Below are 14,456 nucleotides of genomic sequence, written 5' to 3'. Positions count from 1 at the left end.
ACAAAATCATTATCGGTAACTCCACAGTTTCCTTAGTTTGTTGTATTCTTATATCAAGTGAGATTAAATTATTGCACCTAAAAATGACCAGATTTGATATAATAGATTGCTTAGGCATAGATTGTTTAAATCATGACTTTTTGAATAAATCCCAAGCTAAAAACAAATACGCTATCCACTCCTTAGGGTTATACTAGTTGGGAAAAATCTGGAAAATGCCAGTTTGGGGAGAGGGGATTAGTTTGGAAGGAGAAAAAATGAAAAATGGGAAATCTGAAACTCAAAATTATTTTCAGATGGTTCTGTTTGCTGATTTATAGGGTATATTCCACAACAGTGCCATAATTTTGCTCGCTACAAGCTACTGCCAGTTCTTCTACCTGAGAGCTGATGGGAGCTGCAGTGGAGCCGGAAATCAGGCTGATGACTGTTCCTGGAAAGTTCATAAAATCAGCTCTGGGATTTGTATGTTTGAAAATGCAAAACACCCAAGAATGTATCTGAGGATCAAGGATGGCCAGTGTAACGGGATGGTAAGAAGTTTGCATTTTCTCAGCAAGTGCATAGATTGATTTATTGAATAAAAGATACGTTTTAAAGCTGGTTCTTATCAAATAGATCAAAGCAGGAGGCAACTGATCTGGGCTCAGAAACTAAAAGAATACCTGGTTATGGGATAAGCAAAACTGAAGACAAAACTATGAAACTAGAAAAAGAAAACTCCATAGATGTTTCTATAAAATAATCAGGAATTAAGGTTGACTTAAAGGAGACTTTATAAGAATAATATAAATCACTTCAGATACAGACACTATAACCAATAAAACAAGTTATAATGTTTACTTTGTGGGAGTTTCTCCTAGGAAAAAAAATAACACTGGGTTTCTGTACAAAAATTTCAAATCTCATCTTAGGTTCACTAAAATTCTCCTGTTAATTAGAAGACAGCCAAAACATTGTCACTAATAGTTGAGAGAGATTTTGTAGTAATGAAGGTATCACTAGATTGTAATGATCAGTTATTTATTAATAAAATGGCAGAGCTTTAGTCATCTAATAAAAGTTTTTCTTAAGAACAAAAGTAGAATAATAGCTGCAAGTCATCTAATTATTTAATTAATTTTTACATAAAGCGAATTGGAGACTTATTTTTTTAAAATTTATTTATTTATTTATTTGTCATAACAGAATACATAAGCATAAGCATGAAGCAACTATATAACATATAAGCATATATATGAATATAAGCATGTAATAACTATATAAATTGGATATAATGAAAGGAAACAATGGGACAGGAATGGTAGGCACGTTTGTGCTCTTATGCATGTCCCTTATAGACCGCTTAGGAATGGGGTGAGGTCAATATTTATTTATTTATTTATTTATTTATTGTTCACATTTTTATACCGCCCTTCTCCGAAGACTCAGGGCGGTGTACAGCATAGATAAAACACATATACAAAAAATTTAAAATACAATATATAATTAAAAATCTAATTCCATAAGCTGAATATTTAAAATACGTGGATAAAATTATAGAATAAAATAACCCCATTAAAACCCCACTAAAAACCCTCAATTAAAATTTATCATTAGGCCAGCCCTGCTTGATGAAAGAAGTCTTAAGCTCGCACTTAAAGTAGACAGTTTTTGGTTAAAGATTTCCTTCCTACATTAAAAGTAGTATCAATCTACAGGAACTATATCTAAAGCCCATTCTCTCTTTTCTGGTGTTAAAATATATTAAATTTGAGGAAACATCATTTAGATTTTACTATGTAATGTCTCTTCCTCAGTTAAAATTGATCAGTCATCCATGATAGAATCTGGCGAGATTAATTTTAAATCAGTCTTGTGTTCTCAGTTATACAGGGAATTATATAAACTATAGTTGGATATATTTGAAAAGTATCTGATTCAGAAAGATTGATCTTTGGTTCTTTTATTATTAAGTTGTTGGAAAATCAGATATTAATATTGAATTGTTTTTTGTATTTTTGTACATATACATATATTGTACATATATGAAAAATTTGCCACCAATACACCAATACCTTTTTGAATAAAGGCTTTAACACATTAATGAAACACAAACATTAGAAGAACATATAGATGACTATTTAAAGGTCATATACTTCTTATTGTTCTAACAAATGGTTGCTAGATTAGGCAACTCAATATTATCACAGTTCTTAGGAAGGAAGGAAGGAAGGAAGGAAGGAAGGAAGGAAGGAAGGAAGGAAGGAAGGAAGGAAGGAAGGAAGGCTGTCTTTCTAAACTGCAATATGTATCAAAGTTCTTTTACTTCATGCAATATGATTCATACTTTGAGAAAATTTGATATATAAGTAAATGATTTCCATCATCACATTGAAAAGTCATACCGGCATATATCAAAATGCCTTTAATTCATGCAATATGATTCATATTTTGAGAAAAATGATCTGTAAGTAAATTGTGAAAAGTGCACTGCCAGCAGACTCCAGAGTAAGCTATTATTCCTAGCACATCATTATCCCTATTTGAAGTCAAAAGAGCTGAGATAGTAGTTATGTGATCACAGTAGAAACCACATTCCCTTGGTCTATGTTAATGCGTGTATAAGATCTTCAGCCATTTATATATTCTTTTGACCTTTCTGCCCAAAAAGATCCTGCCAATCCTCACTTAGATTTTCCTGAGTTTTCTTATAGCAAGTTTATCTTTATTGACTGCTTTCCTAATCCATTTGCTTTCTCTTATGTTGCCTTCTTCCTCTGAGACTTCACCACTTGGGTTGTAGTTCTCCAGGATATCTTCTCCATCAATTCACCAACTATATGCTTGGAGACCAGTCATTCTGGCAGCTGCCTTACCTTAAGGAAGCTAAGCACACTTCTTGCTCCACCCTTTTCCATTAAAGAGATAATGTATGCAATTCTTAAAAAAGAAAAAAAAAACATACCTGGAGAGCATGTTCATATGCAATAGTAATTTATGTCTGAATGTTTAGAAATATGCCTTATTGTCATAAGTACATGTCATAAATACTATGAGAGCCAATATGGTATAATGGTTCAAAGTCTAGAAACAGGGAGACAATGAGTTCTAACCCTACCTTGAGTACAAAGCCAGTTGAGTGACCTTGGACTAGTTACTCTCCCAGCCCAGGAAAAAGACACTGATAAACTGCTTCTGAAGATGTTGTCAGAGAAATTCCAGGGACTTGTCCAGACTGTCACCAGGAGTCAAGACTAACTCAAAGGGACAAAAAAAAAAGGGGGTGTGTGAATAAGAATGAAACCAGTTACCATCATTGACTATATTGAACGTATTCAGGTAGCCCATATTCAAACATCTGGATCATTGCACTGAACAAGGGATAAATTATCCAAATGGCCCTTTCCAATTCTCTGCTTCCATAAATTAAACAGAAATATAATACATCCAATAGGAGGAAGATTTCAGCATGCTTCTAGAATATATTGATGGATAGCTTGGAACTACATTATATCAATTCTTGAAATGCATTCATTTTAACCTTTACTTTGACAAGATAACATTTCAAAGGTAGATGTTTTTAGAGAAAGGATTCTGATCTGGTAGCTTTACAAATAGAGTAGAATCTGACCGTTTGCCACTTAGCTACCCAATTGAAGATAAATAATGAAAAAGTCATATGGCCAGATAGCTAGATACTTTTGGTGTTGGTGTTTTGTATTTAAAATACAAAAATTACTGGTAAATGTGGTTGAAAGAAAGAGAGCATTTGAACATTTTAGTTAAATAAACACAAACACAAACTAACAAAGTTAAGTGATCTCATATCACAGAAAAGTTGCTGCACAACAGATTATATTGGGAAATACACTGAACTGGTAGGACAAACCCAATTTAGCAAAATCAGGCCTTGTCCAGTTTGTTTGGGCAACTGCCAGGAATCAGTAGCAGCTGGTGATGGAAGTGAGGCTTACATTCAGTGTCCTGTGAGCATAAGTTGTCCTGGGAGTCAAACATGACTCCTGAAAACATTGTGGACAGGTCCATGTAGGGGTTTTTTTGGCAGGAAAAGTTGATTTCCATTATCTTTTGTCAAGATTTTTTTAAAATCCAATATTTAGAAATTTCCCATCCACATCCGAACTAGGTCCAACCATGCTAAGTTTCTGAGATCAGAAAAAGGCCAATAGTTGAAATGTTGAGGCATAAAATTATACCTAAGAACAATTATTCTAGCACTATTCATGTGGATTTACTACATTTTTTAGGGCACAGGAGATGTGGACTGTCATTTCAAAGTACAAAAAAATTTAGAAACTGGATCTGTAAGTCTTGAATCGGCACGGAACAGAGGAATATATGTTGGGCTTCTGCCTAATGGTGAGACCAAGCCATTTGTCGATACTGGAGAAAGCAACGTTTTGTTTTACCCACAAGTTGTCAAATGTATGTACAAAATAATTATTTGCTTTAAAAATACATGGCTTGCCATTTCTTTTTTAAAATATAAAAACTACTGGTAAAAGTATGTTTAAGATAATGATATAAATGAACATCCCAATTATTAACCATTATATGATACATATTGCATTACCTCTACTACATGACTTATGAATCTGCTGCTACATTTTAAAATGCATACAAATTGCCTTTCAAATAAATAAATATTTATTTCTGCCAGATAGATAAAAAATTTTCACTATATTGTGATTACAAAATTACAGGACTGGAATTTTCTAGATCAGATTTCAAGCAAAATGTCTTGTCAAGTCCTATGTCTTCTCCAGAAGATTCTGGCAGAAATGCATAGTAGCTATTAAGTATGATTGTAATCTTATTATCATCAACTCTTTGTAGTCTGTGATATGAAGCAAGGATGATATAGAACAATTTTATTTGAAACCCCACAAAATGAACTCATGTTTTCTACCTAGTTTTCATGGTATTTTAGGCAGCACATGTATTTGTGTTTTGGAGGCGGGGCAAGCAAAGCTAGATCCAAAATTGATGCTGTAAATTATTTCAAAGCTGTTTTGCTTTGTATAGCTTTGTATAGCTGTTTTGCTTTGTATTGCTTTGTATATCAGTGTGAAAATAGTGTTTTCCACTTCTTATCTAACACAGTTATGGCTATGGATACAGTTTGGTACATAATAATAATAAATTAAATTTATATGTCACCTGAGTCCCAATAACTCTGATAATATGATTGCTGAAGTGGTCAGAGGTTGAGATCTTTCCAACCCTTCAGGCCACTTTAAACTCTTGTGGACATGTCCTCTTCTTTCCAGTCAATAGGGAAATTTATCTTCATGACCATTTTGACTCAGACTTTAGGAGAGATCACAAAAGCATCTTCCCAAGTAATGCAATGGTCTGTACTTTCCAGAATGTTTGACTGGTATCATGCAAGGTCCTTTATGAACATCATTCTCAGCTTTTTTGAAAGATCACTGTACTTGTGTATAAAAAAAGCAGGACCACTACCTTCTTCTTCTGTTGCACAGAAACTCCATTTTAACTGGAAAAGGCAACCAGGTTCTATCAGCATTCTGTCGATAACTCTGTCACCACTGTGTGCCCAGAACGATTTTCTCTGATTCTGCCAACAAGGGGCTTTACATGGTCAAACATCTCAAGCCATGCCATGGCTAGGCTACTTCTCAACACTACTCTAGCATTCTTGCATAAGAACATTAAGCTCTTGCATGCAATTCATAAGACATAATCTGTTATACACTGAAAAACTGTAAAGCCAGTTGCCCTTTGGATTCATGAAAAATTTGCACAGAAATAAGAACTGCTTTTAACTGCTTTTGAAAAAGTTCCCAATCTCCCTCCCCTTAAATGATTTCCATTGAATTTTAGTTGGCAGAAAAAAGCCAATGGAAACATCTGCAACTATTACCCAGCAGGAAGAAGTGTTCAGAGAATCTAAACAGCAGTTTGCAGAAACCCAGAATCTAGTGTCTGGAAGACAACCAAATCCTCCTCCTTCAGGTAAAATTCATTCATTCATTCATTCATTCATTCATTCATTCATTCATTCATTCATTCATATCAATAACAACATATTGAAGGAGGTTTATTTCATTTTCAAAGTATTAACCCGATCTGCTGTTAATTTATTTTATTTGTTTATTTTATTTATTTATTTTATCAAATACATATTCAATAATATATATAAGTATAAGTATGAATTGAATACATAAAATGAGTACAACTAAATGGAACATTAAAACAGGGACGGTAGGCACGCTGGTGCTCTTATGCACTATTAATGATTATGCACATCATTAATGATGGCTAATTAGGTTTTTTTACTGCTTCTTAACCTTAATATGAAATGTCATACTCTCACAAAATGTATTTCATTTGAAATATTCTGTGTTCAAAAGATTACCTGTCAACTCACATAAGACTAGAACAGGGATGGTTAACCATTTCCGGACCTTTTCCGGGCTGTTTTCAGTCCATTTTTGGACTGTTTTTCAGGCCATTTTGGATGTTCAGTAGTAGTAAATAAATAGAGACAGAAATTGTACCATGTTGAGGCCTTTGATGTGAGTGGCCAAGAGGCAGGGCTGGGTGTGATGACTGACGTTGAGTTGGCCATGCCCACCCAGTCACATAACCACTTGGCCACGCTTACCCAGGCAGTCATTAGGGCAGAGAACTGATTGTTAAATTATTAGAATCATACCACTGATCCTATTCTAAGTAAAGCAATAAGACTGCAGCTGGTGCAATGGCAAAGCTATCCAAAAACTCTCCTGTTTTTCATAATTCTAAAAGGATCCCAAGACAGAAAGCCTGTTCTTTCTGGAGAAGCAAAAGTCCATTGAAAGCCAGAGTACATGTCATCTCTGGAATCAGTTTTCCTCTGAATCAATAGCTGTTCTGTCTTGTTTTGGTTGATTTGGATACAATACAGGAAAGGACTGAACCTTGAGGCACAAGTTAGAAAGCTATCCTTTTTGGTACATGTGAACATATAAGAAAAACCATGTGCAAATTATTGTAGAGATTTCTTTCTCAATAATGTGTAGGGTAAAAATTTACAGTACTGACTTATGATGAGTCAGTTCTAACAATTCTGTAGGCCAGGGCATTTGCTTTTCATGCCAAAAGTTTTTTTTTTTTTTTTTACAAACAAGTGAGGCTAGGGGGAAAAAATTCTTTGGAATCTTGGAATGCTACCATTCATAAATAACATAGCTGAGTAATTTTAGATCTTTTTCAGATAATTTAAATGCATGGATTTTTTTTCTTTCAGATTGCCTTGCTTAATTAATAAATAATTCTTTGCCCTTTATCTTAAATTCATCTTAAATGTAGATTACAGGACCATCCAGGCATCAGCGAAAAGAAAATAACGAGCAGCAAAACAATATTTTGTGTATGGGGTGGGAGGGTAGGATAAGTATTATTTAGAATGCTTAAAGGTATGTTTGGAATTACTTATATAAAGATTATGCATATTTAGGCCAATGATAGGAAACAAATAAAGCTAAATATTCCTAAACACAAAGAATATAATAAGCTTCTTAATCGATATGAATATGCATTGACAATCATTTTCAAGGAATACTGTTTATCTTCATGACTTACTTCCCAGGAGCTGAGAAGATTTCAATAAAATCCATGCTCTTGTCAGATAACATAGCATATAAGATGTGCATAGTTCTAAATAATTGTTCATTCTTAAAATGTAAAGGTTCCCCTTGCATATACGTGCTAGTCGTTCCTGACTCTAGGGGACGGTGCTCATCTCTGTTTCAAAGCCAAAGAGCCAGTGCTGTCCGAAGACCTCTCCGTGGTCATGTGGCCGGCATGATTCAATGTCAAAGGCACACGGAACGCTGTTACCTACCCACCAAAGGTGGTCCCTATTTTTTCTACTTGCATTTTTTACATGCTTTCGAACTGCTAGGTTGGCAGAAGCTGGGACAAATAACGGGAACTCACCCCGTTACGCGGCACTAGGGATTCGAACCGCTGAACTGCCGACCTTTTGATCGACAAGCTCAGTGTCTTACCCACTAAGCCACCGTGTCCCTTTGTTCGTTCTTAGGGAGGTATAATTATTTTTGTTTTTGGATGGGATTGGATTATTTTTGGATGGGATGGAATTGAAACGCAGACAAGCAAACACTTTAACTGACCATCCCAGAAAAGAGTTAGGTGTTAGGTGTAAGGTGTTAAGTGGAGCAGAAAGAAAGTGAGATATTCCTCCAATTATTGCTCTGAAATTGTCCCCCTTTATATTTGTAAATCAGCAATATTGCCAACCTTATCACAACAAAGTGCCCAAAGGAACCCAAATCTTTCAAATCTTATAAATTGGTAATGGCTGAAGCATTTCCTCCCACCCCCACCCTCCCAAAATAACTGGTTAAAATATTCACATAATTTTAGTCAATTGATATAAAACTACTAGTCTGAAAGGCTTTTATTGGAATTAGTTTTCACATACTCATTTTGTTGTTAAAACAGTTTAGTCCCCCCCACATCTATTAAGCATTTGTGTATACAGAACTTTGTGTTTTTATTTTTTTTCTCATGGTTGATTTGCAGTTTGATTCCCTGAAGAATGATTAATCTAGGGTAGCATTGATTCAGTTTTCAGAAAATAGCAAATTCCATTGGTTTTTATATCTAGAATTAGCTTTAATAGTGAATTTTTAGAATAGTAGTTACTTACTGCAAAAGTGCTGCAGGCATGAACAATGTGGCGACAGCTATTACCTTCGAATGCAGAATATATATTGATTTTTCCCACTTTATTTGGCCTCTGGAGGCCTGCAATTTAAATGCAGTAGCATTTTTCAACCTGTTTCCCAAGTTCTATAAATCCCATATTTCTCAAGCAGAACAGTCAACGCCTTTATTGGCTGGGAATTAGAAGACCCATAATCCAACATATTGGAATGCCACCAATTTTAAAGAATTTTACCATTTGTGTGGTATGGCCTACATCTAATTTTTCTCTCAAAGTGCTGGACAATATTGATGTAAATAGTTCATTTCATTCAGTTCACAAGAAAAAGAAGAAGAATGGGTTTTAGTTTAAATGTGGTATTTTTTTTAAGTGCCAATCAGTCAAATACTGATAATTACAACTTTACGAAACATGTAGGAAATATTTTCAAACATAATTTTTTCTATTTGAAGAAAAAATGGATTATTGAGCATGTATAAATTTTCTTTCACATTATATTTCCTGTGTTGTTTTCAGAAAGCTTTATTTGAATCACTGGACTTTGCCCATTAAATGGGCAAAATATATTAATCATGCCTAGGTTGGGGACAATTAACTATCCTTAATATATTAAAGAAAAAGTTCCAAAACAGAAGGAATTTATAATAATATGATTAACTTAGATAAAATTTTGACAGGTGCTGATGACAACCTAATTAGGAAATTATACTGTTATTTATTAGAATTTAATTTAGAAGAAGAATAAGTCAAAGAGACAATGATTGCTTGGGGAAAAAACTTCGGATATGGAATTGACTTGGAAGTGTGGCAAAAACTCTGGACTCAAAACTACAAAATGACAATGTCTACTGCATATAAAGAGAATTTGTACAAGATGTTTTATAAATGGCACTTACCCCCGACAAGAATTGCTAGAATGTTTAAGAATAAATCTGAAAAATCTTGGAAATGTCACCAGGCACCCGGTTCATATTACCATATGTGGTGGACATGTATAGAAGCTAAAAGATATTGGTCTAAAATCCACACATGGTTGGAAAAGATGATTAAGAAACATACTGATTTTAAACCAGAAATTTTTTTATTGGGAATTATATCTGAAACATATAATAGAGAAGTGAGATATTTGATTGTAAATGTTTAACATCAGCTAGGATTATATTTGCCAAAAATTGGAAAAATGAAAGACTTCCATTGCAAGATAAAATTATTATGGAAATGTTGGAATGTGCAGAAATGAGTAAATTGACATTGGAAATGAGGGGCCTCTGGTGGCTCAACAGACTAATGCAGTCTGTTATTAACACAGCTGCTTGCAATTACTGCAAGTTCAAGTCTCACCAGGCCTAAGGTTGATTCAGCCTTCCATCCTTTATAAGGTAGGTAAAATGAGGACCCAGATTGTTGGGGGCAATAAAAGTTGACTTTGTATATAATATACAAATGGATGAGACTATTGCTCAACACAATATAAGCCGCCCTGAGTCTTCAGAGAAGGGCGAGATATAAATTCAAAAAAAATAAAATATAAAAAAATTAGAGAACAGGAAGAGAAACAATTCTATAAAATATGGGATCTCTTTTATCAATGGTTAGAGAGATATGTTAAAGAGATTTAAGTAAGATTGTATAATGAAAATGTCAAATTATATGATGGAGTTTAGGGAATGAGATTGGAGATGCTTAACATTAAATTAAGAAAGCTGATTAGAATAGAGAGAGTGAAATGTTACTCTTAATTGAGATTAATTGATTAAAATGTGGAGAGATATATAAAAAAATATATAAAAAAATAAGATTGATAAATTAGTTATAATGAAAATGGTGATCTGCACAAAGACTGATGATCAACCCACTGACGCAACGTATTTGGATGGAAGATTGTTTTATGTAGGTGTGTTTGTAAAAAATAAAAAAGTTTTTTTAAAAAAATATATATATTAAAGAAAAAGAGACCCAGGAGACAGATCATATTAGGGAAAGTTGCTGTCAAAAATTGTGTTAGAAAAAATACATACAAAATCAGATATATTTAGAGAAATGCCTGCAAACACACACATCCACACACACATTTTCATGCAGATTTTTTTAAAAAAAATAAAATTTCCCCCCAAAATGGAATGAATTAAAATTTGAATAATGAGAAACTAAGAGGGCCAAAACGTGGATTTGTCCACCCAGAATTAAGGAATGCTTGAAAAAGACTGCAGTCAATTTCTCTCAAGCTGAGGAATCTTCCTTTTGGCATCTGTCTCATGTTTCCTCTAGTTGGAAATATGCCCCAAGGAGGCAGCAAAGTGTAGCTGATTTGCATTTCTTTCTAGATGAGAAGGTAGACTAAAGCTATTACTGAAAAGTCTGGGGGAAAATCTTCTATTTGCTGATAGAAGCAACTTCTGATTTTTAAAAAACGCTGATGTCACAGTTGAGAAACAAAGATCACAGGACATCAGCGCACCGTATCGTATTGATTACACCCCAAATTGCAGTGAAGCCCTTTCAATTTAATTCATTAATCCGCTAATCCCATAACCCTATTCTAATATTTCTCAGTTCTGCTTTGATTTAGGAAAAACTAGAAGGACCTAGCACGAGCATCATGCTAAAGTATTACATCAATTTTTTAAAGAAAGCATGATGTGCAAATCTGTCCCGAGAAAGCATCACAGATTCTATGATCTGGATAGATTTACACATTCATTGAAACCGCACACAGAACGCTGCATTTACTGATAGGAAACACCCCCCCCCCAAATAACAACTTGCCAATAGGAATAACAGTTTTTAACAGTAACAGAGTTGGAAGGGACCTTGGAGGTGATCTAGTCCAAGCCCCTGCTCACGCAGGAGACCTATACTAGGGAATCGAACTGCTGACCTTTCGGATCGAAAAGCTCAGTGTCTTAACTGCTCTCAGATTAGGTGAGAGAAGCAGAAGAGCTGTTGAAAGTAAGCAAATGGATGGAATTCAGTCAGACTACGCCTTCTGTAAAGTATGGATCTCTTGGGAGATTATCTGTGGTTTAGAAAGGCTGCTAATCTGGTGAATTTCACTTTTTAAAATACTTCCTAGTTAGATTGTTGTTTCTCCTTCCCCATGCCTCATCTCCTTCTACTTTTAGTCTTTATTTTTTCTTTCCCTCCCTTTTCAGAGTGGCAATCATTTCTAACTAATCCATTTCTGTTTTCTTTTTTTGCTGTTCCTATTGTAAGGAGGGAAAGAAATATATGCACTGTTTCTTTTTGTGTACATGTGGATAAAGAATATTTGATATAACTTATTTATTTTATTTTACTTATTTTTTAAATGTATTTGCTGCCCATTTATAAAGTGACTCTGGGCAGTTTACAGCATAAATTTTATATTAATGTATTAAAACTTAAGTGAACCTGGAAAAGGAGCACTTTTGGAGCAGTGGGTTTTTAATTTTATTTTTATTTTACTAACGGTGAGAACAATCAACTAGTGGAATGGCTTGCATTGAGAAGTTGGGTGTCCCGTCACTGGAGACTTTCAAGAAGAGACTGGACAGCCATTTGTCTGAAAAGGTACAGACTCTCCTGCTCGAGCAGGAGTCAGACTAGATGACCTCCAAGGTCCCTTGCAACTCTGTTATTCTGTGTTAGAAAACTAAAGATGAGTCTGATGATCTTTGAAAAGTTTTGCTCTGTCACATTCCTGCCCAGAGAACCTGGATGGTTGATGTTCTCACCAGAGGTGAAATGTAAAATTTGTTACTACCGGTTCTATGGCCGGGGCTTGGTGAGGTAGTAATGTGACTGGGTGGGTACGGCCAACTTTTCTTTTTACTTTTAAAAGCATTTTTTCTACATTTTTTCTTCAGCTGAAGAGGTTGTAAAAAATGCTTTTAAAAGCCTCTGATGATCAGGCAACTCAGCTGGAATCGCCAGAGGAGCCTTTTAAAAGCATTTTTTTACAGCCTCTTTGGTTGAAGAGGTTGTAGAAAAAATGCTTTGAAAAGGTTATGAAAATCCCAGCTGAGCCACGTGATCATCAGAGGCTTTTTTTTAACTTTTAAAAGCATTTTTTCGGGCCAAGAAAAAATGCTTTTAAAAGTAAAAAAAAGTCTGATGATCACATGGCTCAGCTGGGCATGTGGGGGTGGGGGGGCAGTGATTTTTGCTACCGGTTCTCCGAACCACTTGCCACCATCACTACCAGATCAGGCAATTTGGTCCGAACTGGGAGCATTTCACCCCTGATTCTCACCTTTCTGAAGTTAAAACAGAAATTATCCAATTCTCAAAGTCAGGAGTCCTTAGTCATGACATTAGTCATGGCAGTGCTCTGTAAAAAGTCCCAAGCAAAGAATTTTCTCATTATATTTTTCCTTTGGCTTTAATTTAAGCTGTGGAGATTGCAGCACATTGGAGATGATAGTCCTGGCATGACTAATTGCAGATGATTGTGCAGAGAAAAGCAGGAAATCCATGCACACAGTTTTGGCCATTTCACAACCAAGTGCAATAAAGTGACATTCCTCCCATCAAGACTTCTTCCCAAATCTTCCCAAATTTTGGGAAAGAACACTAAAAGAAATTCTCTGTTATAAAACTGAATAGGGAATGGATGCAGGAGAATTTATCTTGTTGCCATCTCTAAAAGTAGGACTTCTTAAGTGTCTGTCACACTTTCTCACCTCGTTTGCAGAAGTGAGGAATGTGAGTCTTTTAAAAGTGGAAGTGCCATCTCACCATAGGTGGAATAATGCCAGGAGAGTTTTTACTTTTCTTTGTTTCTCTCAATTTCATTTGCTGTTCCAAACACCAACGGATTCTGAATCAGAAGTTCACACACACCCTTGTTTTTGATAAGTGAATGATTCAAGTAATCCATAATTAGCCTGCACAGGATTTCAAACAAACAAACAAAAATCATTAATTCAGTGTTACCTGTCTTTCTCTGTCCTTTGTTTAACATTTAGTTTTTAAAATGTCAAGTCTCAGATTTCAGATACATGCCTATCAAGTGATTGCATGCTTGGCTGGCAACCAGCTGTTTATTGCTTCCTTGCGGGAGGGGGGTACTTTCAGGTATCCAGTTGCAATATTTACAATGGTTTTTCTCAGTAAGTGGCAATTATATCAAGCCGTATAATTTATAGAACATGTGGTCAAGCAAAACAACCTTTCTTTACCCAGTCACCTTCCAGGTCTGTTGAGATTGCAACATGTGCTAGATAAGATTTATTCTGAAAACATCAGAGAAGGGCATCAGGTTAAGAAAGAGTAACCTATGGAAAAATACATCCTTTAAAAGCTGTTTTTCACTGGCATCTTAGCATGTTTGATTTTTTTGTGCAAAAGCAAAAAGTGCAAAGTACAAGGTGAAACATTTCTCAAAATGCTTAAATAAATCCTTCCTTCCTATGCTGCTGGGGCCGGAATAGCTCAGGCTGTTACGAAGCCTGTTATTAGAACACAGTAGCCTGCAATTACTGCAGGTTCAAGCCCGGCCCAAGGTTGACTCAGCCTTCCATCCTTTATAAGGTAGGTAAAATAAGGACCCAGATTGTTGGGGGGGCAATAAGTTGACTTTGTAAAAAAATATACAAATAGAATGAGACTATTGCCTTATACACTGTAAGCTGCCCTGAGTCTTCGGAGAAGGGCGGGATATAAATGTAAACAAAAAAAAATGGGATTTTTCTAGGCAGTGCACAACCATTTTTTATAAAAGTTATTCATAAATAGTTAAAAAGACTAATATGTGTAACTAAAATGTCTACAA

The 14,456-nt window shown here is 35.0% G+C and overlaps 1 protein-coding gene across 1 annotated transcript in view; it reads left to right on the top strand.

Moving 5' to 3' along the window:
- RP1 (RP1 axonemal microtubule associated) overlaps window positions 1-14,456 on the top strand; it is a 255,964-nt gene that overhangs the window by 65,604 nt on the left and 175,904 nt on the right. Inside the window, exons 15-17 of the mRNA XM_058177836.1 lie at window positions 321-533; window positions 4,251-4,428; window positions 5,851-5,982. Coding sequence (XP_058033819.1) covers window positions 321-533; window positions 4,251-4,428; window positions 5,851-5,982 — 523 coding nt within the window. The remainder of the gene's footprint in view (window positions 1-320; window positions 534-4,250; window positions 4,429-5,850; window positions 5,983-14,456) is intronic.

Source organism: Ahaetulla prasina, chromosome 3, assembly GCF_028640845.1.
Source record: "Ahaetulla prasina isolate Xishuangbanna chromosome 3, ASM2864084v1, whole genome shotgun sequence".
Lineage (NCBI taxonomy): Eukaryota > Metazoa > Chordata > Lepidosauria > Squamata > Colubridae > Ahaetulla > Ahaetulla prasina.
This window is presented reverse-complemented; position numbering and strand designations above follow the sequence as displayed.